This window comes from Camarhynchus parvulus, chromosome 9, assembly GCF_901933205.1.
Source record: "Camarhynchus parvulus chromosome 9, STF_HiC, whole genome shotgun sequence".
Classification (NCBI taxonomy): domain Eukaryota; kingdom Metazoa; phylum Chordata; class Aves; order Passeriformes; family Thraupidae; genus Camarhynchus; species Camarhynchus parvulus.
Genome location: NC_044579.1, coordinates 22,298,412 through 22,319,202, shown reverse-complemented (window position 1 = coordinate 22,319,202; position 20,791 = coordinate 22,298,412). Strand labels below are relative to the sequence as shown.

Genomic DNA, 20,791 nt, shown 5'->3' with positions numbered 1-20,791 from the left:
TGCTCCAGCAGCAGCACAGCTGGCACTGCAGGAGGGCTGAGCCCCCATGGGATGGGGCTGTGCCACCCCTGACACACAGGGGGGCAGGGCATGGTCTGACTCTGGCAGTGTTTTTGTACTACTACATTTTATTTTCATTTCCCTATTAAGTTGTAGTTTTTAGTTTGTTTTTTTTTTTAATTTTTTATTTATACATATTAGTAAAGAACTGCCATTCCTATCCTCATATCTTTGCCTGAGAGCCCCTTAATTTCAAATTTATAACAATTCAGAGGGAGGGGGTTTACACTTTCCATTCCAAGGGAGGCTCCTGCCTTACTCAGCAGACATCTGTCTTTCAAACCAAGACACAGCTTCAAATGTGGGGATGAGGACTGCCAGTCATTTGAGAACCCAGAGCCTTAAAAGTGGCAGAAGTAGCACGTGCATTTTTAAGTGCTTGCATGGAAGAAAGATCGATTTCCATGTCTTGGCCAGATCACCAAAAATCAAAAAAGTTATTCAGGGCCTTATAAAGTCAAAGTTTAGAAGTAATATATATTTAAACGTACCTCTCTCTCTCAAGTTATGGTTCATTATATTTTGCTGGTTTAGAACAGTAAGGATTGCAGAATTACAAGTTAGGAAAATACTATATTTGACCCTTAAATAATATTTATTGACTTACTGAAATTATTGAAATACTAAGAATATTTATTGAGAAGATCTCCTTGCTTTTATTTTCACAAAGAAGCTGTTCCTTGTGTATTTTAAACTACACAGCTGAGCATCCCAATTTTCTTGAATGCTACCAGAGATTCATGGATTTAAAATACCACATGATTTCAAGAAATTTTGGACTTTCCCTTCATTATTAATAAGAAACAACTTTCTCAAGAAATCTACACGACAAGGGTCATAGTCTGACACGGCACACAGTGCAGGAATCAGTCCCTCAGAGGGTTTATTGCTGTGTTTTGCAGCCTGAGGGGCTGCAGCAGTTGCCCCTGGTTCCTGCGCTCGCTCTCCGCTGTGTAGACGTTGTGCTGTGCAATGTAGGCAATGACAGAGTCTGGGATCAGATACTTCACACTCAGCCCTCTGCACAGGGCAGAGCGGATCTGCGTCGCACTGACTTCATTCTGGATCCACTCTCTCACTAGAAAAATATTGTGCTGAAATTTAGATAAAAGGTCTGATTCCTGGATGAGCTGTGATGGATCAGAGCCAGCCCGGCTGATGCAGACCAAACCAAACTTCCCCACTATTTCTTTGATGTCTTCTTCCTTCCAGAGATTGGGTGTTTTAAATGTCTGTAGAAAATCAGCCCCACAGAGCAGCTTTAATTCTGGTAGAACTGGAAAGACAAAAGGAAATAACAGATGTCTTATCTTTTCTCAGTCGTCTAGGAAGTTTATACTTAAAATCAGTTTTAACTCATCACTTTAGATTTAAAAAAAATAATTTTTTAAATCATTTACCTTTACTCCAGGCTTTTTTTCAGAAAGTTGCAAGAAAAATTCAGTTTAGGTTTTTATGTGTCTGGTCACAACTACTTTATCACCTACTTCATCATCATTCAAAGCATATTGAATATTATCCGTACACAGTTAAAGGAGAATTTTTACTCCACCCAAGCAATCCAAAAAGGGGAAGAAGGAAATAAAGAGAAATAATTTAGCATAAAGATTAGACTTGGTTGAACCTGGCTACTCCACACTATCCTGCCCTGCTGTTCTTTATTGTCTCTATTTCTTATTTGCTGTTCACTGCCTAAGCCCCAGCACAGAACTCTTTCCTCAAACTTCTTCCACAGGACTCATCATTATTCCACCTGAGCATTGTACAAACATTGACCAGGCAGTTTCACAGCCTTGTATTCATGTGAAATGAAGAGGAAAGGAGGTTTGCCTTCACTTTACACTCGTTTGATGGTTAGCACATCTGCAAGTCTTCTACAAACACCTTGAAGGAGAGATTCAGAATGTAAGAAACATTCCAGTGATGATGTGTCAAAAGTGTGACGTCTTTCCTCCACCAACTGTAAAGATACAACTCCTTAACAACCAGGAACAACTGAAATGTATTACTGATGTCCAAGAGATGCTAAAATACTAGAGGAAAAAGGCAATGTATCAGAAATCCAGCAGCATCCTGTCAAGCCATAGGACTAGGGAAAATGATTAGATAGGGAACTGTATACTGACATTGTTTCCAGAGCCTGCCGTGCCTCTACTGCCAACAGGAGCTTTTCTGGCCAGCAAACATCCACGTGGCAGCGTCACTACTGTGCTATCCATACACTTTGTCCATTGTCTAACACTAGAAGTAGAATTCTAAGCAATCCCTGTATTTTTTATTAATGTATTCTGTGCTTTGCAAAACAAGCAGGGCCACAATGTACATCTCTGACAGAGCTAAAGAGTTGCTTATTAAATCAAGAATTAATACAACTCCAGGGTCTCTTATCTGTGTGGGAGCTATTACAGAACAACTGCCCCAGCAGTTATGTTGGCATTTGGCATGGCTTGGTTTTGGCACGCAGCTCCAACCCTCAAAACTCACCAGCAACTATGTTCAATTTTCTCACTACTAATCTGGTAAAGCTGCAGAGTTTTCAATGATAAACACAGCATTATGTTTACAGTCATGAACCAACCTGGTTGCTGGCAAGAAAGGGAGTCCCCCGTAGAACTTTCTGTGGGATGTTTGTTTCTTGTGAACTCCTTGGACTGGAACGTTCTGAGTGCTTCATTATAATGGTGCCTGCATTTAAAATAAAGGCTCCTGTGTGAGGTAATTCTCAGACATGCAACAAAGTGATTACCTGGCACTTTCCCTTACCAGAACAGGGTCTACTTTTCTGCCCTTTGGATTGGAATACCACTTTTTTGGAATTTGGCACATTTGTGCTGTTATGAGATTAGTATTAATGTAGTTACATTTTGTGAATTCACATGTGATCCCCTTAATGGCATCCTGGTTTGTACATTCTTTTTGAAATTATTCCGTTATGGCAATTTTGGTAGCTACTACATTTAAAACATAGAGGAGGTTTTTTTGCCTGAAACAGGACTAAATCTCACTTCAATCACTAGCTGTAATTTCTTGACTACATACAATCCCTCATGATAGTGTTTTTGTAACATGTGGTCTGTTTTGAGGAGAAGACATTCTTGTTCTCTCTCCTCCTCTTCTCCATAAAAATATGTTTCCTGAGTTTTCACCTTGCTGTTTTCCTGTTTATTTTAATTAGAAGAATCACAATTCCAAGAAACTAAAAATTCTCATAAGACTTTTGACATCTGCCGTGCTTCTAATTTTACTGGGTCCAGATCCAGGAAGGCAGGCAAGGATCCCTTTGCATGTTTTTCCAGGTTTTTGCTACTTTATCCTTTACCACTCCCCATCTCTGGGCCCTCCTGCAATTGCTACCTCATGGCAGTGGCCTTTTCTTTCCAAATCAGCACAACCTTGCTCGTTTAGAACAGTCCCTGCCTTGCACCATCCTGAGCCAGGCCTAATCATTGCTCACATTTGCACAAGCCAACATTGTTCCAAGGATACAAGCTCCTGGTCAGGCAGGACAAGCAGACACAGAATCAAGGCTGTGGCCAATTTCAGTGCAGCATGTATTGAGCCACAGTGACCATCAGCTCTTATCCAGCTGCAGCAACACAAAGGTTCTGAGTTTCAAGGAACAGTCTGAATCCAGTGCATGTACAAAGCCCCAGCTGACCCTCGGAATGTCTGCTGTAAGGAAGGAATTCACAGGTTACTGATTTAAAAGTACACTCTTCTAATTGTGCAAACACTTTACCCATAGGAATAAGCTGAGTATGTGCAGTTTATTGTCAAGAACCTACACCCAGGCAGGCTACAAAGCAGCCTCCAGTGATTTCTGGTGCTCAGCCACTGGCCAGGAAAACTGCACAGCCAAGAGGTGAGGCACATATGGCAGCAGAGAGTGGGTACCAGGAGCTTGGTCTGTGCCTTCCCACACAGCTAATTTTAACCCTGCCTTGCTGTAAACAGGCTGCTGCTATCTATAGCCAAGCACACCGACTGTGTGTCGTGCTCTGACATTCTCGGGCCAGGATTCAAAAACAAGAACCTTTGGCAAAGAGCTCCCTGCAGTTACAAACACTGCAAAATCTGAGCTGCCCTGGGTCTGCTCAGCAGCTCAAGGGCTGGAGCAAGTGGGGCTGCATTACTTCAGACACAGCAAAAAGGACAAACCCATCTGCCAGCTTCTCAAGCGTTTTCTGAACTGTGTATGAAGCTTTGAGTAACTATAGAGCTAAATCACAAGCACAACTCAACAGAAGTTGGGTAATGCAGATCTTTGCCAATTTTTAATTACTGTGTGGTGTAGCTGCATGCCAGTCAAATCCACAGGAGCAATGACTGCAGTCCTTTGCCTACTGACAATACTTCTTCCTTGTTTAGGAATACTCATCAACAGCAGCTAAGTGGAAAACAGCTCTATTATGTTCCCTCCTCCTCTCTAAGAAAAGCCTTGGGAGAGTCTCCAAGATTTCCATACTCATTTAATAGCACTGCCATAAGTGGGATTTGAGCTTTGCTGCTTTAAATTCTTTTGTGTCACAGCTACTTGGGATCCTCTGCAAAATCCACAGGTTTTGATGAAATGTGACATTTTTATCGCACTCAGTTAAAACAAGCACTGTAGGAAAAGGCCATTCATGTGCTTCAGGACTAAATGTTCTACTGCAGGTAAGTGTACAACTCAAACTACTGATAAGAAGAGACACTTAGGTACAATAATGATTTCCTCTGCCTTGCAATGGGAAAATCTCTTTCTATTGGTAGTGAAGTTTCCTACCTGAGGGAGCTTATTGTGAAGGTAGCAGTTAGTCCTTGGTTTTTTGAGGAGTGAAGAACCTATAGATTAACTCTGAATGAATGTGAAGAACAACAACTCTACAATAAACCATTGCCTGTTTATACTTAGTAAGGATCTGCTCTTTTTTAATCTTTTTTTCACCTGTGACACTTAAAATACAGTGTAAAGCACAAACACTTGCATTTAATCAAAATGCTGCTTCCCCATTCAAGGGACAAGGTTCAGCACTGGATTATTGCACTGGTTCAGCTCATTAATACACATCAACATTTGTGGACAAAACAAGATTTAAGCTCGTTTCTCTCCTTAACGAGCATCCATTTTAATGTTTTGTTGATTTCCTAATATAACTAGAGGTTCACTTTTTAGGCAGATGGGAAGTTTGGCTGTTCATACCACATTGCCTGAGCAGAAAAATATTCATATAGGTTTTACTTACTGGATTTCTTATCCTGAAGAACTCAGAAGTGGATTTATAATTTACGAACCCTGTCTTGCAAGCAGTACTCACTTCAGTTGGAGCTGTGTGAGACCAAAGTAGGATCACCTGATCTGTAAGATCTGAGACTGCTGCTCTGGAGGAAAATGGTTTGACTGAACTGAAGTTTAGGACAAAAGCCCCATAACCAGGCCATACTGTAGGACAGCATTTGGTGACTTCTCAAACTAGGACATAACAGTTATGATTAGAGAAAGAATAGAGTTTTCTGCAAAGATAGAAAACCTCCCACTCTGATCCTGCTCTGCTGCCTGGAGGGAAGGGGCAAAAGGAGCAACTGGATGTCTGTGTTCCTTCAAGGAAGCAAATAAAAGCAGTTTTAAAAGGCTCTACTTTGTCTTGTAAGTTTCCAATGAATTCTTATGGATGCTTTTGTAAGGTAACAGGTCTGGCTTTTAACAGCTTTCACAAAGAGCTACAAGAGCTTTTGGGGCAGCTGTTGGAGAGCACAATTTAGAGCCTTGAACACCTGTTTCCACTTAGAAAGTCACCTGGAAAATGGGGATAAAAATGAAGAATCAGTGATAGCTCTTACAGCACATTTGCTGTAGACTTCCATGAAGGCTTCCAGTTTCATGGTATCTGTTACATTCTGTAGCACCTTTTCCAAAGAGCAGTTAGCACAAGAAGTTTGTGTTTTCACTCCCTGCCCCACATGCATTTATTACCATATGGAAAGGACATGTTTCAAGGTCCTTGCATCAAGTTTTGGACAACTTGTTTAATTTCTCCTCCCAGCACAAAACCAAAGCAGACTCCGAGATTTTGAAGAAAACATCAACAGTTATGGGCTTGGGCTTAATTTACCAATAGCGTTAATAAGAAAACTTTACAAGGATGTGTGCACAGATAAACCTGGAGGCATAATACTGCTACCATAGCTAACCTGGAACAGAGATGCTCCCGAAGAGCAGCATCATTTGTGAACTCTCTTACTTTCTGATCACAAGCTCTCTGTCACCTGCTTAGAGACTTACACCCAAGAAAGGTAACATGAGAGGCAGGAACTTTTCCTGCAGAACCCAGCAGTGGCCATCATTTTGCAGAGGCTTTCCACATGCATCCAACTACTTGAAGGACACAAGGGCAGGACCATGGTTATTGCTCAGGTCTGGGGGAAGCAAATGAAAGATTCTTGGTGGGGAGTCCTGACTGAGTGTTTTAGAGGAGCAAGTTCTGTGCATTGACATGGCAGAATTTTGGCAGTCAGTAATTTCATAAAGATAGGAAGAAGATAATGTAATCACCTTAATACTTTCACTGTCTCTGTCCAGGTGTCCTGCTGGCTCTCCCAGGGATCCACACGGATCCAGTCAGATGTCTCCAGGGCCAGTCTGGCCATTGCCACCCGGTGCCTTGCTGACACCAAGCCTTGCTTCCCATAGCTATCACTGACAGGAGACATTATGCCTTCAATCACCTGATACCTTCCTTTGGGAAAAAAGAAAAGAAAAATACGAAAATTAGGTCTCTTCACAGAATCTTGAAAATTTAGGGTGGATAGGGCCTTGGGAGCTCACCTAGTCCAACCTCTTCAAAGGGTAACATCATGGTTAAGGGCAAAGGTTTGAGATGCTATGGACAACTTGATTTGGGTTTTGTTATTAATCCATTCCCAGCAATTACAAAATTAAAATGCAAATGTTTTGCTCCTCTGTGAACTGCTCACAATTACTATCATGTTTATCCTAATAAATGACCCAAAAAGGAAAGCTGAGTAAACAGACAATTTTAAACCATGTAGACATAGTAATAATTGGTGTTGCACACTATCAAAATTGTTAGATGGAATTAATTTTCATAGTCCAGTTAGTACAGTTGGTATAGCCAGAGCAAAGAATGACTTAACTGACCACTTCTTTGTTCTTAGATATCTGATCATTGTTATTTATCAGAATCATTGTGCCTTCCTTTGTGTTAAAGCAAGAATTACAGCATATTACTGCAGCTGTGGTAGATGTGCTTCAGACAAATCAGAAGATTGAAGCACAAAGATGGGGCTAAGGGAGTCTAAAACAAGACTTGGAGCATTGTGCTCCATACATCAGCTCAGCAGCCACTAAATGCCTTTCTATCTGGCTGACCATGTCAAATACATTTGACAATATGCCCCTGGTTTTCTACCCCTGTAACACAACATAAGCATTAACACAACAGACTGGTTAGACTTTGCAGTTCTGGCCCCAAACCAGCAAACAAAAATAAAGCACCACCACAAGCTGCAAGCCTTGAGAAATTGAGAGGAGAGGAAGAGTGTTTCAGCTGAACAGAAATGAACAAAATTATTTCTAATGTAGCACATGCATTTTAAATAACTATGATAAATATGCTACTGAAGAGGGAAAAAAATCCTTGTCCTTTTTTCTAATTCAATTATTTTAACAGAGAAACTTCAATGCAGCATGCTACCTTTATTGCTTTGTAAGGAAAACAGCACCCCTGACATTTCTGATACTGGTACATGACAATTTAATATTCCAACACGAAAATGTCACTCTAGCAATGTCACATTTATTTTGATGCAATAAAATTTTCAAAAGAACTTCACTGAATTGGACTTAAAAAACCAGCAGTAAGATTCAATGAGATTTACATCCTCTTAAGATGTCAGCTCAAACCATCCTCTGTTTTAAAATATTCTCATTAAAGGAAAAATGAGCAAGATAAAATTTTCCAGCATCATGCAAAGATGTGTATATAATTAAGTCCTTCTCTTGATCTGAAATTGGAAATAATTCCACTTGATTTATGAACAACAATTATTCTCTCATACTCTGGTATTATACAGTGCTATAACAAGTTGTCATTTAAAGGGAAAGAAATTACAGTTTAAATTCATTTCTCGTTTAAAGGGAAGGAAACTTTTTTTCAAACTGCAGTTTGAATTCAGTACTATGTTAACCTTATTAAAAGGTTTTTCCTACATGATGATTTTATTTGCCATGTTTCACTTTCTTTACATTTCTACAGATATAAGTTCTTCCCTTATAACTTAAATGAATATATTAAATGAAAAAAATCATATTTCTGTGAGCTCATGCTAACCAAGCATATGGGTCTGCCACATCCTTGTGAGATGGAAAGATTTCAGTCTCTAATCTGCCCTTGAGCTGCATAAATGAAATGAGATAAGAGCTTCTGGTGCCATATCAGCTTGTTCCCAAGCAGAAATGAAACCAACTGGAAAAGAAAAACAAGGTTGGTAACACTTCAAAGAGTCAAACACAGGAATGGCTTGAGAAGATTCACAATGGAGTAACCAGCACTGTGCTAGCAGCATCCACGAGAGCCTTCCACACAAACTTTAGCTGTCAAAATATAGGAAATAATTTTATTACTGGCTCTAAATAACTTCTTTCCAATTCAGTAATTTAGAAGTTCACTTGGTCAAATATGCCCCTCAGTTCTGGCAGGTGTGTGAAGAAGAAATAATTAAATTCTGTCACCTCAGGCTTTTATTAATGTCCATTGCAATTCTCTTCTCTCTCCCATAAATTATTACAGGTTGTTTCATACCTTCCTTGGTCTAGAATTATCTTCAAATTCTATTTCTCTGGAATTGTATTTGTTTTCATCATGTAGTTTGTTATTATTACTTGTCCTAAATATGTGTAAAAGTCCTCCAGGCCCTCAAGTGGCTTTGTTTTTCAAGATGTACCTACCAAAAGCAGCAAAAAAGTTCCTCTTGCTATGAACTTACATTATCTAAGAACTGTTTAGGAGAACTGGCTAGTGCTCAGAAAACTAAATATAACAAAAGGAATGAAACAAAGACTGTCCCTCAAACATGTTAAAGGAGATTATTAAGGAAAATAGGTATTTAGTTTTCTGTTATCAAGGTGTCACTGTAAATTGTCACCCTCAGAATACCCCTGCATCTTGTTATGCTCCCCACGCCCCCCTGTCTTTGGATCTTGCCCCTCAGATGATCATGTTTCTGCCTTTGTTATATTGCTAATAAAGTTCTTTATATTTGGACAAGTCCATAATTCCTGTCCCTCTGTTTCTGCTGTTCCCCCCGGCTGGACCATACTTGGGGTTGCAGAGAGCCACACTGTGATAGCAACCCATTAATGGTGTCCCATTTTCCCCAGTTTTCATAAGATAATAACTCATTATCCTTCACCTTCCCCTGGCATTTGTCTTGCCACAGATAAAACATCTTGTCTTTCACACCCTCCTCATTTGACCTGCATCGCTTTTGGTCTCACCTGGAAACTTGGGGATGTAAGTGTCCTCCACAGCCAACCCTTGGGAAACAAGATTAAAAGTAACTCAGATAGATTGATTCTAGTTCTATTTCTTTGGTCTTTATGGTCAAATGAGGAATACAGTCACAGAGAAGTAAAAGTACTTGATATTAGGTATTCATAGACTCTAAAGGCATCTGCCACAGTCACTGCAAGTTTCAAAAAACAATTTAAAACAAGGGACTGAATATTGGAAAATTTTAGCTTTGTCTGCAGATGTGTAAAGTGCCAGATTCAAAAGAGTAGACAGAAAATCCAGGTAAAGAGAATGATTTGAGTCATTCAGGCACACACAGCTATGTGTGCTGTATTTAAAAGGCAGCATGACAAGATTTATTGGCTGATATTAACAGAAAAAGGATGAATTACTTGACATGTGGCAATGAAACGGCACTTAAAGAAACCCAATAAAATGTCTTACTTAAAATAGGGATGTATGAAAAATAAGATTAGGCAGCATTAGAAACTGACGTGATATACAAAAAGCTGGCAGACAGAATTACTGGAGATGTCAGTCAGGATGCACATCAGGGATAGTCACATCATTCATGGCACTGAAACCTGCCTCTGAAGTCACAGAATCCTGGAACTGCTGAGGTTGGAAAAGCCCTCTAAGATAACAGAGTCCAACCAGTAACTCAGCACTAGAGAACATGTCCCCAAGTGCCACATCCACACGTCCTTGGTACACTTCCAGGGTTGATGACTGAACTCCAGCCAAGCCATAGCCCAACTCATCATTTCAGCCTGATTTGTGATGGAGCAGCACTACTGAAGCAGCAGGAGGATGAAGCCATTCCCAAGCCTAGGAAACACATCCCTCACACGAGTCGATTAATTCCTCACTTGTTTCATGCATCCAGTGTAGGTGTCAGCTCCAAAGTGAACTGTTCCCTCTGAAAGGGAATCTCTGCTGCCTCAAGTCAGACAACTCCTGTTCTCCAGCCCCTCCATCAGCTCCCAGGCTGCAGCTGCTGCTGCTTCTCAGCAAATAAGCTCCAATTTCTCCTCTCCTTCCCTGCTAACCCCAGAAGTGGAAACAGGGCTGAAACCATGAGAGAATGACCAATAAATTTGCTGGGTAGGAATGGTTCTGCTATAAAAGAGGCATCCAGAATCAGTCATTTTTATAGCATGCTGCCAACCCCATCTGCTTGAGAAACTGAGTTCCCTGTCGAGGAGGGGCCACAGGTGGGGTTTGAGTACCCACACATAGAAACCACACACCCATGCACACAGCACAAACACATCCAGCTGCTCCTGGAGCTCCTGCAGGGGCAGCCACCTCTGCTCGGGATGGGTGAAGCTGCTGCAGGCAAACTGAGGGCTCTGACTTTGCTGCCACGCTGGGTGAAGCTTTCAGAAAGTGCAAAGACAATGCTGTAAGCAGCCCAGACACCAAAGAAGGATTATCCAATGCAGAAAGTCCTTGTACTTGTAAGGCTTCACAAATTAAAATAAGATGCCAAAAGGCAAGTCGCACCCTACCCAGAACTAGGCACTGACATCAGGTGTAATATAAGGCACAATTTCCATTTCAACCTTTAAAAATTTCATTTTTAATATGATTATTACTAGATTTTAAGCAAACTACCCTGACTAAGGGGTGGAGACTTTCTAAACTGACCCTGGGGCAGACCAGACATTAAATTGATTCAGACAGAATAATAATTAATTTCCCAGTTTAGTCCTTCTTTAAAGGCAAAGAGAAATGTTACTGGACTACAATTTATGACTTAAACAGAATTACCAGCTGGTCTCATATTACCTTTCTACTCTTTGCATATCTGGGCAGCAGAATCAGTTATAAAACTACAGTGAAAAAAGTAAATTAAAATCTCTTTTTAACCCTTTATTTCTAGTCCTGCAGGAGCAACAAAATAATGTTAATTCTAGGAAAACAGACTTGTAGAGGCTGCTCTCAGAGCCAGCTCTGTAGTTCCTCCTCATGACAGTCAAGGTTTCCTCACAGGATATTCTGAGTGTGCAACTGCTGCTTTTACTGCACACTGATATCAGTGGGTTCCCAGGTTCTCTCCCCCTGCTCAATTTGACAGCCAAATTCCTTTCACTATTATTTGCAGTTTAGGTTCCTACTGAACCACCTCCCTAGAATCTTCTCTGTCAGATTCCAATAAATAATGATTCCCTCCCAACCACTTGCAGAAATATAACCGCATATATTAGCTGCAGATGGAAAAAAAATCCCTGAGCAACTAAGGAGCTGCTCAAGCTTAGAGTTCAAGGCTTTCCAGTGGCATTTCTGATTCTTTCTTAAATTCCTGATGTTACCACCTTGCTCTTTTGTTTCCAAAACATTCTAGCCTGTGGCATCTTGCTTTTCTGATCTTTTTAGGATAGATGAAGCGCCTCTTAGTGAAGACAGATAATGAATAATTAACATTTCATCTTTTCTCCAATTTCCCCCAGCTATCAAAACTGCTACCTGAGCCCTTCTTCATATTGAAACACATTGTGTCAGAAAAGCACCGAATTAGAACATAAAAGATTTTCCTAAGTTTCAAAATTATTAACCATATTATTTCACAAGGTTCAGCCAGTGCCATGAGCAGGATCCTCAAACTGCTGATAAAACTTTTACTCTCTTTGCATGAGCACTCATTATACTTGCTTATACACTGAGTAATGCCAGACTTTCTATACTGAATATCCCATGAAAGCTTTACATTAATATCAGTAAAGAATATTAAAATGAACCCAGCTGTAAAGTAAGAGCTGATCTAAGTGAGTATTAAAACTCTTTCTTGCTTTTCCCAGGCCTCACTGACCTGTCTGGTGCAGGTGGTCTCTGGCCAGCTCAAACAAACGCATGTGCATGTTGGTGGTGGGGTTAAAGGAGCCACAGGCCAGGAGGATGACAGGGATCCTGCTCCTCATCCTGACAGCAAAACATTACAGCTCCTCCCTGAAGAAAAAAAATTAAAAGACAAACTTGAGAAAGAGGAGTCTGCCCTTGATTCCTGACATAAAAGGAGCTGTTTCCAGGACTGGGTGTTCCTGGAGCACCAGTGCAGTGTCCAGAGATCAGTCCTGTCCCAGCATTCAGCACCTACCTGCTCAGGAACACAGCTGTTCCTAGATATTAATTAGGAAAACACCAATACATTCTGCTTCCCCACACACAGACATGGCTACAACATACTTTTAGAAATTTACATTCCTATTACTAAATCCTGACAATTTTTTAAATTTCTTTTTAATTTTTAACTTGTTTTTAATAGAGAGAAAGGTTTTGTTCTGTCTTGGTGGCCATTGATAATGTTGGAACCCGCAGGCCTACTACTAAAGCAATTTTTTTTTTTTAAGTAACTTCTTTCAATGAACCCTTGCAACATGTGACAAAACCTCACGTGCAACATCCAATCCTAAAGTGTGACTTCCTGGGAGCCGGGCAGGCAGCACTGGGGGTCAGCCTGCTGGCAAACACTTCCTGCCAGATTATCAGCATTGGCATGTGCGGCTCCTCTGCTGGGCTGCAGAGCAATGGACAGTGCACCTGCAGAGGGAGCAGCAGGGCAGAGGAAGCACAGCAGCGTCAGGAAATCTGCAGGGCATTAAAAAGCTGTGAGGAGCCTTGCAGGGGTGTTTACAAAAAACCCTGTCATGTTAAACTGTCAGTCATCTACTAAAAATGTAGCAAAAACCAGTTTAAATCCACTGTGCTTGGAGCTATTTACTTGCACAACTCTTTTTCACACTAATCCAGAATACAACTGGCATGATAAAAACAATTTTGTCCCACATCCATGTCTGCAAATCCCAAGTCTTTTCCTAGAATTTGAAATCTCTACATTGCTCACACCTGTGTATCATACAAACACCACTCTCCTCCCTTCCCTGGCCTCCAGCCCCCCCATCAAACAGAACAGGCTTCCAGCAGGAGACACCTGCACCCCAAACTTCAGAGCCCAGTCTTGGGATAACAGACCAAACCCAGCACAGATTGTGTGTTCTGATCAGCCAAATCTCATTCTCCTTCTGCACTGTAGCTGCAGCTCAGAGCCCACTTCTTGTAGTTACCAGTTCTTACAGTCCCTTTTTCCCTCTCCCCTTTCTCTGAATTAGAAAAATTTAATAATAATGGTTAAATCCATGTCAAGTCCATGTTTTATAGCTGCCAACCCAATCAGTTCATTTACGGAGGATTTACAACCTGAAGACTGGGACTGTACCACGGAACAGCACCCAGTGCACCAAGTAACAAGTGTTAATATTGTCATTTGTGACTTTTTCAACCTTTGACATTTGAACCTTTTTACTGAGAAAATCCTCTGAAGCACTAAGTGCTATCTGTACCTCCAGCATCTAGTAATGAATACAATTGTTTTATAATGTTTTTATTCTACTTTCCTCAATTCTCGTCATACTAGGGGAGACATACTGGGGAGAAAACACTTGCTGGCTCTAGAGCCACTGAAAGACAGCAAGTTTTATGGTCTGTGATGGGAGCAGCTGGAGGAAGCTCCTTTCACTGCACCCTGCTCTCTCCTCTGCTTTACTGTCCCTGTGCAAATACAAAAACTCCCCCATGAAAACTGTATGCAAAATGTACAGCTTCTTTATTCAGAAAAAACCAAAACTGTTCTTTTGTTCAGTATCAGCAATTCTGTAAATGTATCTCCATTGCATGGGGGAAGGCGTTTCTGCCCTGAAACTGAGCAAAACATCAGCATCTGGATGGAGCTCTCATTGCTGGCTCACGGCCCTCCCATGCTCCCTCCTGTTCTGATCAAGTGCAGTTTATATTTCCATAGCCGTTCCTTTATTTGCCATCTCAACTGAATGACTGCTTTTGCTTTGCTTTTAATTCTACAGACTACTCCTCACCTGAAACAAAGGTGTTGGACAGTTTTGTTGCAGCTCTTACTCATTTATACCCCGGAAACTCGAGGGAAAGACTTCAACCTGTGCCTTTTAGTGATAACTTGACATACTGACCATGGAAATTCAAAAATCAAACCACCACCACTACCAAAAAAACAAACAAAACCAAAAAAGAAAACAGAAAAAACCCAACACAACAAACCAAGATTGTACTTATAGAAAATAAACACGTAATGAAAAAGCATCTCACAAGGTATTATACATCTATAAACTCACAAACACCCCATATATATATAATTTTTTTTTTAATCAGTGTTTTTATTTTTACTATCCCCAAATATGGTGCATCCTACACCTATTCAACAGGTCCAGGACAACTTTTAGTATTTGAAACAAAATTTTCTGATTCAGTTGCTATGTCAGCTGGTATTAATTACCTGGGGGGCTTCAAATCATTAGAACACTTCAAATCATTAGAACACTTCAAATAATTAGAACACCTTACTCAAAGTAACAGAAAAAAAAGAGAGTAAACTGATTTTTCAGCTAAGCTCCCTTGAGAAATCAAACACTGGGGGAAGTTTAAACACAGAGTCTGTGTGCCCTGCTCTGGGCCCGTGTTCCAGCAGCCCCGGGCAAGCAGTGCATTCCTAGAAATGCCAGTCTGCAGCTTGGGAAGCTTCCAACAACGTGTGGCAATGCAGAAAAGGGCAGTCACCTCCAGATGGGGAAGCCACACAAGCTATATAAAAAAGGCTTCATGATGGACAAAGCATAATGATTTTCATTAGATAGTTCCTGCAAGTTCTTTCCCTGGTGCCTGTATTCCTACAATATGTCAATAACAGATGACGTTACAGATGACCACACTTAAGTTCTGCTGAAAGTCAGTAATTAGAGCCATATCTGATTAATTATCAGCAGCAGAATGGAGTGCTGAGCAGCACAGTCTGATTCATGAGCTGTTCAATTAGTAAACTGGAGAACAAGGCACTAATACGTGCACGCACGCTATGAGTCACTCACCCTTGAGGGAAACAGTTCTGCAAAAAGCAGAAATAAACCAAATCCTAGCACAGGATTAAAGCATTATCTCCTCCTGTGAGGGGGAATCTAGATTAATTTAGATGAAATTTAGATTTGAACAAGTTCAAAGCTGCCCGATTCCATTCTTTTACTGGGCCACATCATCACTTCATATCAATTCATGCAGATGCACTGGGACCAGCTGAGTTACACCAAATGACACTAAAAGTATTAGAATTGTGAGATAGATTTTGAAAGTCAGGAAATAAAACACATTAGTAGCTGACCCAAATCATAGCAAACCACAGTACACAAATATCCCTAAAAATATGACTGGATATGAGAGTTTCTCATGCTGTTAATAATAATAATAATTCTCTGCTGCCACAGAGAAGTTACTCCAGTCAGTAAGTTCCCAGCATTTGCTGTCACCAAAAGCAATCCTCCACAACAGTGACAAATATTTACCTGTATATCCCCACCTTCCCTTTAATAATGAACATATGTACCTGGGTGAGCAAAAATGGAAAATGTGTAATCTGGGGCAGTATTTCATTTACTCATCAAGAAGTTACTCACTCCAGCCACAAAGGATTTTACAAGGAGGACATATATATTACACACAGCCCAATATGATGCTGTAACCCTCCAAAACAGCTTTTTCAGGGCCACATGGTGAGTCATATCATTATTATTATTAAATTCCAGTGATTCAGGTGGACCCCATTTGTTGGACTTTCACTGAAAGCCATAACAGAACACATAATTTCCTATCAAATTCACTGTATCAGAACCATGAAGCTGCTCCTTCCAATCTCCACACCAGACTTTTAGTCAGAGAACACAAGTCCCACTGCAGCTTCAGAGAAATCCCAAGATCTGCTCCTCTCCTCACCGCAGAATTCACCAGAGCAGCAACTCATCCAAGCCTATAAAAATCATCTGGGCTTTTTCACGTCTAACACAGAAGATGGCTCAAAACACAGCAAACGCTGCCTTTGACAATGCACAGGGGGGTTTGTCTGAGACAGACCTGCTCACTCTGGGGAGCAAATTTTCCCAGCAAAACAAAAAGTTCTCGGTGAACAAGTCACCTCATAGAAAACTGCCTGTGGCCCAAATTCCAAGTGCCCTGGTGGCAACCAGAGAAAGCAGCCTCAGCTGAAGTGTCTCCTCCTCTCCTGAGATTATAATTCAAATCACAGCACACTTCACTCTTGCCATTCCTTTATTTCAGGCTGTATTCCCTTCCACAGAAGAACCAACAAAACCTCTCCATCAGTTACATCTCTAAAACCTAAACATGACTTATGGCTCCATTTACTTGGAATGAGTTTTTTCTTCTGAATGAAACTACTTCTCTGTTTTCAGTTTCCAATCCCAACTCTTTCTGCTGCACTGCTACAGAGAATCGGCAGTCTAAAGGGTCTAAAGGAGAAAATTCACCACAAAAAGCACACACTGACAAAGCACAAGAAATATAAATAATAAATTGAGCACAGGACTCACGCAGTCTGAAATACATGCAAATATTGAACGTCCAGTTAATAATGAACACAGCATTGCCTTCAACAATTTTGTACTCTGTAAAATTTGAGCAGAATTATTGCTTAACACAAGGTTACAAAGATTATCTTCTCAACACACACAAAACAGAGCCTGTGAATTCAAGTGAACAACACTTTTTTTTTAGCCTGTGAGTTGCTGCAAGTTTGTAACTAGAATTCCACAGTGGGGCACAAGAGTGTCTGCTCCCAGAGTCCAGCCACTGAATTATCCACAGAGATACTCCCATGATAATATCCTACATGTTTTTCTGAGTATTCTTAAGAATATTATATGTTATTAACATTCTTAATCATCCTGCAAAATAATCATGCTTACAGGCTGCCCATTGCCTGAACAGCAACAAGGAATACAACTCAGCAACATGGAATTTTGAAACCACTATTCCTGCACACCAACAGTAAACTACCATATTTTTAACATCCCTGTTTGTGCATTTACTAAATATTCTGAGGTTATTTCAGATTTTCTGCTGTCCTTAAACAGCAAACATGTAGATACAACCACAGCATAACATCCTTAATGTTATTTTTCTGTATCAGGGAAAATAATGAAATAATCCCATTTTGTACGAAAGGCATTAATTATATTCTAACTGTTCATAAAACACTTGACAATACTTAGACATAGAGCTCTGCAGCAGTTTCATCTGGTGATAAGGCCAGTGATCCTCCACTAACCCAGAACTATGCAGAAAATAAGTAAAAAAGGACCAGACAGGCCAACACCTCGTAGCCAGTGTTTGCTGGGTAGTGCAGGATCTCACTGGCCTCACACAACACCACTCCCTGCACAGTTTTGCAGCATTTCCACAACTCAAGAGATTATGATCATCTCCTGTATCTTGTATTTCCTGCAGTATGATCTTTATAATTACTGCTCCAATAATCTTAGTGATCACTCAACACCTGACTCAACTCCCTTCCTATTCTTTGTGCCCATATCACACTAACAAATAAGCTTTTTCTTCTTCTACAGAAGAATTGTCTAAACTATTCTAAGTCCTCCTGTTTGCATGTATGAGCCAGTCATCCACAATGCACAATATATTGATTTACAGAAAAAGAGGATTCACGCAGAACTGCAGCTCTGGGAGCCTATTTTTAAGCAAACAAACTGCTGATTTAGTGAAAGCACCAACTTATCTGTCAAAACAAACTCTTGCTAAAACTTCAAGAGTTCCTGTTGAGAAGCCATTTAGAGCGATTTTTTGTCTATCAACACTTCTGTAATTTTCTTTCAACTAGTAAAACACACTTAGCATATCCTAAGGCAAATTTCAGAAACTGAGCTCACACACAAATGGAAGATAAATTTAAGTAATAAAGAAAACATCTTCAATCAGCTCTTATAAAGCTGGTTTTACAAGGCAGCAAGCTAATGAAACCCCTAGCAGTGCTACTGCAGAACACTCAAATGCAAAATAATTATATATAACACCCATGGCATGAGGCAGGATTTCCAGAACACAGAGCAAGACCTGCCTGTGCCAGATCACTGGGCTGCATGGCATTTCTTATGTTTTTGAAGTTCACCATTATACTTTGTGACCCCGCATGCCAAATTTCTTCATTTCTGCTAATTATTGTTCAGAAAAATGCACAGTGCTTGGTGAGAGGGTGACATCCACACCAGCATTTGAGCAGTAATTGCACACCCTGTTATAAATGAGAAGCTTGACTAGGCCAATATTCAAGCAGCAATCAATTTATTAATTAATATGGTAAAGTATGAGCAATACAGCGCTGGGTACAGCGGGGGAAGTTTTCCCTCCAACTGCACACCAATAGTTGGGGCTTACAGGTATTTATAGGGGTACTCATAAGCTTTCTCAGCAGTTTCTATTCCCAGTTTTTACTCATCAGCAGTTTCTATTCCCAATTTTTACATCACAATTCTATACACTATTGCGATTTAGTTTTTCTCAGGATGTATCTCAAAAGGAGTATCCCCAGGTGGTGGGGGTCTGGTTTCCGAAAGAAGAAAGATGAATCCCATCTGGTGGAGTCCAGCTCCCCAAATGTGGGTCCACCTTTTAATTGCAAGGACTATAAATCTCATAACATTGACGTGCAGCTTCCTTTGGTCTAAACTATAAATCCTTGAGTTGATGTTCATTTTCCTTTCTCAAGCTGTTTTCTCTGCTTTATTAAGGTGTGAGATAAGCGTATTTCCTTTATATATATTCCAAAGCTATAGTTTCAAGGATACAAGCAATATTCTAAAATTGTACTTCAAAAGGTTATTACTGCAAAACTCTTTAAGGCTTAGCTACAAGCAAAAAGCCACATCCTTAACGCTTTAATTCCAATGCTCCTAAATCAACTAAGGCTAATTGCAAACAAAAGATAGGTTTAAAGGCCTTCTTCCATGCTTTACTTTCCTCAGTTATTATTAGAATTCGCAACTGTCCCATGGTCAGTTTCCACACATATCGCAATCACAAACACACACATTGCCTGGATGTACCTGACACCAAACACAGCTTTGTATTTCACAACTCTCAGCAGTGTGGTGGGGAAGGCACAGCGAGCCTGGCTGCTGGGACACAGGCAGGGCTCCAGTGGCACCTGCTGGGCCAGGCCAGGCACCTGGGCCTTGACAGCTCCACCTGCAACTGAAACACTGCAGCAATTAAATCCTCAGAAATCATCCCTGCTATGAAACCCAGTTTGACTCATTAAATTATTTTAAAAGGCACAAGCTCAAATTCCCCTCTGATGGGACTGTCACCTGTTGTGTCCTTCGTGCTCCCCACACACAGCTCTGAACTTCTCAAAGGTCTTTGAGATCATCTCAGTGCTAATTAGGTTGTCACAATAGGCTAAATTCTGAAATTCACATTTCTGAAGTTAAAGGCACAAAGTCGGTTTACTGGTACACACAGTGGAACCAGACTTCAGTAGTGAATCGCACCTGGAAAATGAGCTCACACGGACTGTATTGCTACAAAGCTCAAAGAAAACAAACACCGTGCATTGTTTATAAAATCAAACAGCAGCTGCTGCACCGTCTTAAAGCGGAGGAAAAAGACGAGTAAATTGCACGGCGAAAGCCACATGTATTGAAATAAACAAAATGTAACCATATCTGCTGTTGTACTCTTTAACCCTCACTGCACTTGCCTAGGTGTTGGGGGAGGGAGGGGGGAGAAGGGAAAAAAAGCATTCTGTTTTAAACACACACAAATATATATATAATATATATGCCTATATGGTGGTGGATAAGCGTTTATCGGGCGCGTGGCGTGGCCAGCCCAGCAGCCGCGGCCGGGGCTTTGAGGCCTACCCGCAATGCCCTCAGTGCCCGCTCCGCGCCGCGCCCCCGCCCGAGCCCGCAGCCGCTCCCGACTCCCGCCGGCGTCCGGCCGGCTCCGACCCTCCTCCCGTCCGTCCGTCCTTCCTTCCGTGCTTACCGCAGCACAAGCGGGGCCCCCGCGGTTGGCAGCGCTGCCCCCGGCTCCCGGGGCAGGCTCGGGGCAGGCTCGGGGCCGGCCCCGCGCGGCCGGGCCTCCCCCAGCGCCGCTGCCCAGCGGCAGCCGTGCCTCCTTCCACAGCAGAGAGAGTGTTTTTATTGTCACCTGAGGGTGACCTCCACAGCGGCAGCCTTGCCTCCTTGCACAGCAGTGAGTGTGTTTTTTTATTGTCACCTGGGGGTGACCTCCACAGCAGTGAGTGTGTTTTTATTGTCACCTGAGGGTGACCTCCACAGCCGCAGCCTTGCCTCCTTCCACCGCAGTGTGAAATACAAAGTTGTGTT

The 20,791-nt window shown here is 41.3% G+C and overlaps 1 protein-coding gene across 1 annotated transcript; it reads right to left on the bottom strand.

Moving 5' to 3' along the window:
* Nucleotides 1–850: 850 nt before the first annotated feature.
* NMNAT3 (nicotinamide nucleotide adenylyltransferase 3) lies at nt 851–20,482 on the bottom strand. The gene is made up of 3 exons (XM_030954611.1): nt 20,448–20,482; nt 12,385–12,521; nt 851–1,336 (listed from the first exon to the last, which is right to left on the bottom strand). The coding sequence occupies exons 2-3, from the start codon at nt 12,491–12,493 to the stop codon at nt 927–929; spliced, it is 519 nt and encodes a 172-aa protein (XP_030810471.1). The 5' UTR covers nt 12,494–12,521; nt 20,448–20,482; the 3' UTR covers nt 851–926.
* Nucleotides 20,483–20,791: the final 309 nt, after the last annotated feature.

Coding starts and splice junctions, on each gene's coding strand:
- NMNAT3 (XM_030954611.1), bottom strand. CDS start 12,493: ATGAGGAGCAGGATCCCTGTCATCCTCCTGGCCTGTGGCTCCTTTAAC. Junction 1,337..12,384: donor AGACCACCTGCACCAGACAG/GTCAGTGAGGCC, acceptor TTGTCTTTCCAG/TTCTACCAGAATTAAAGCTG.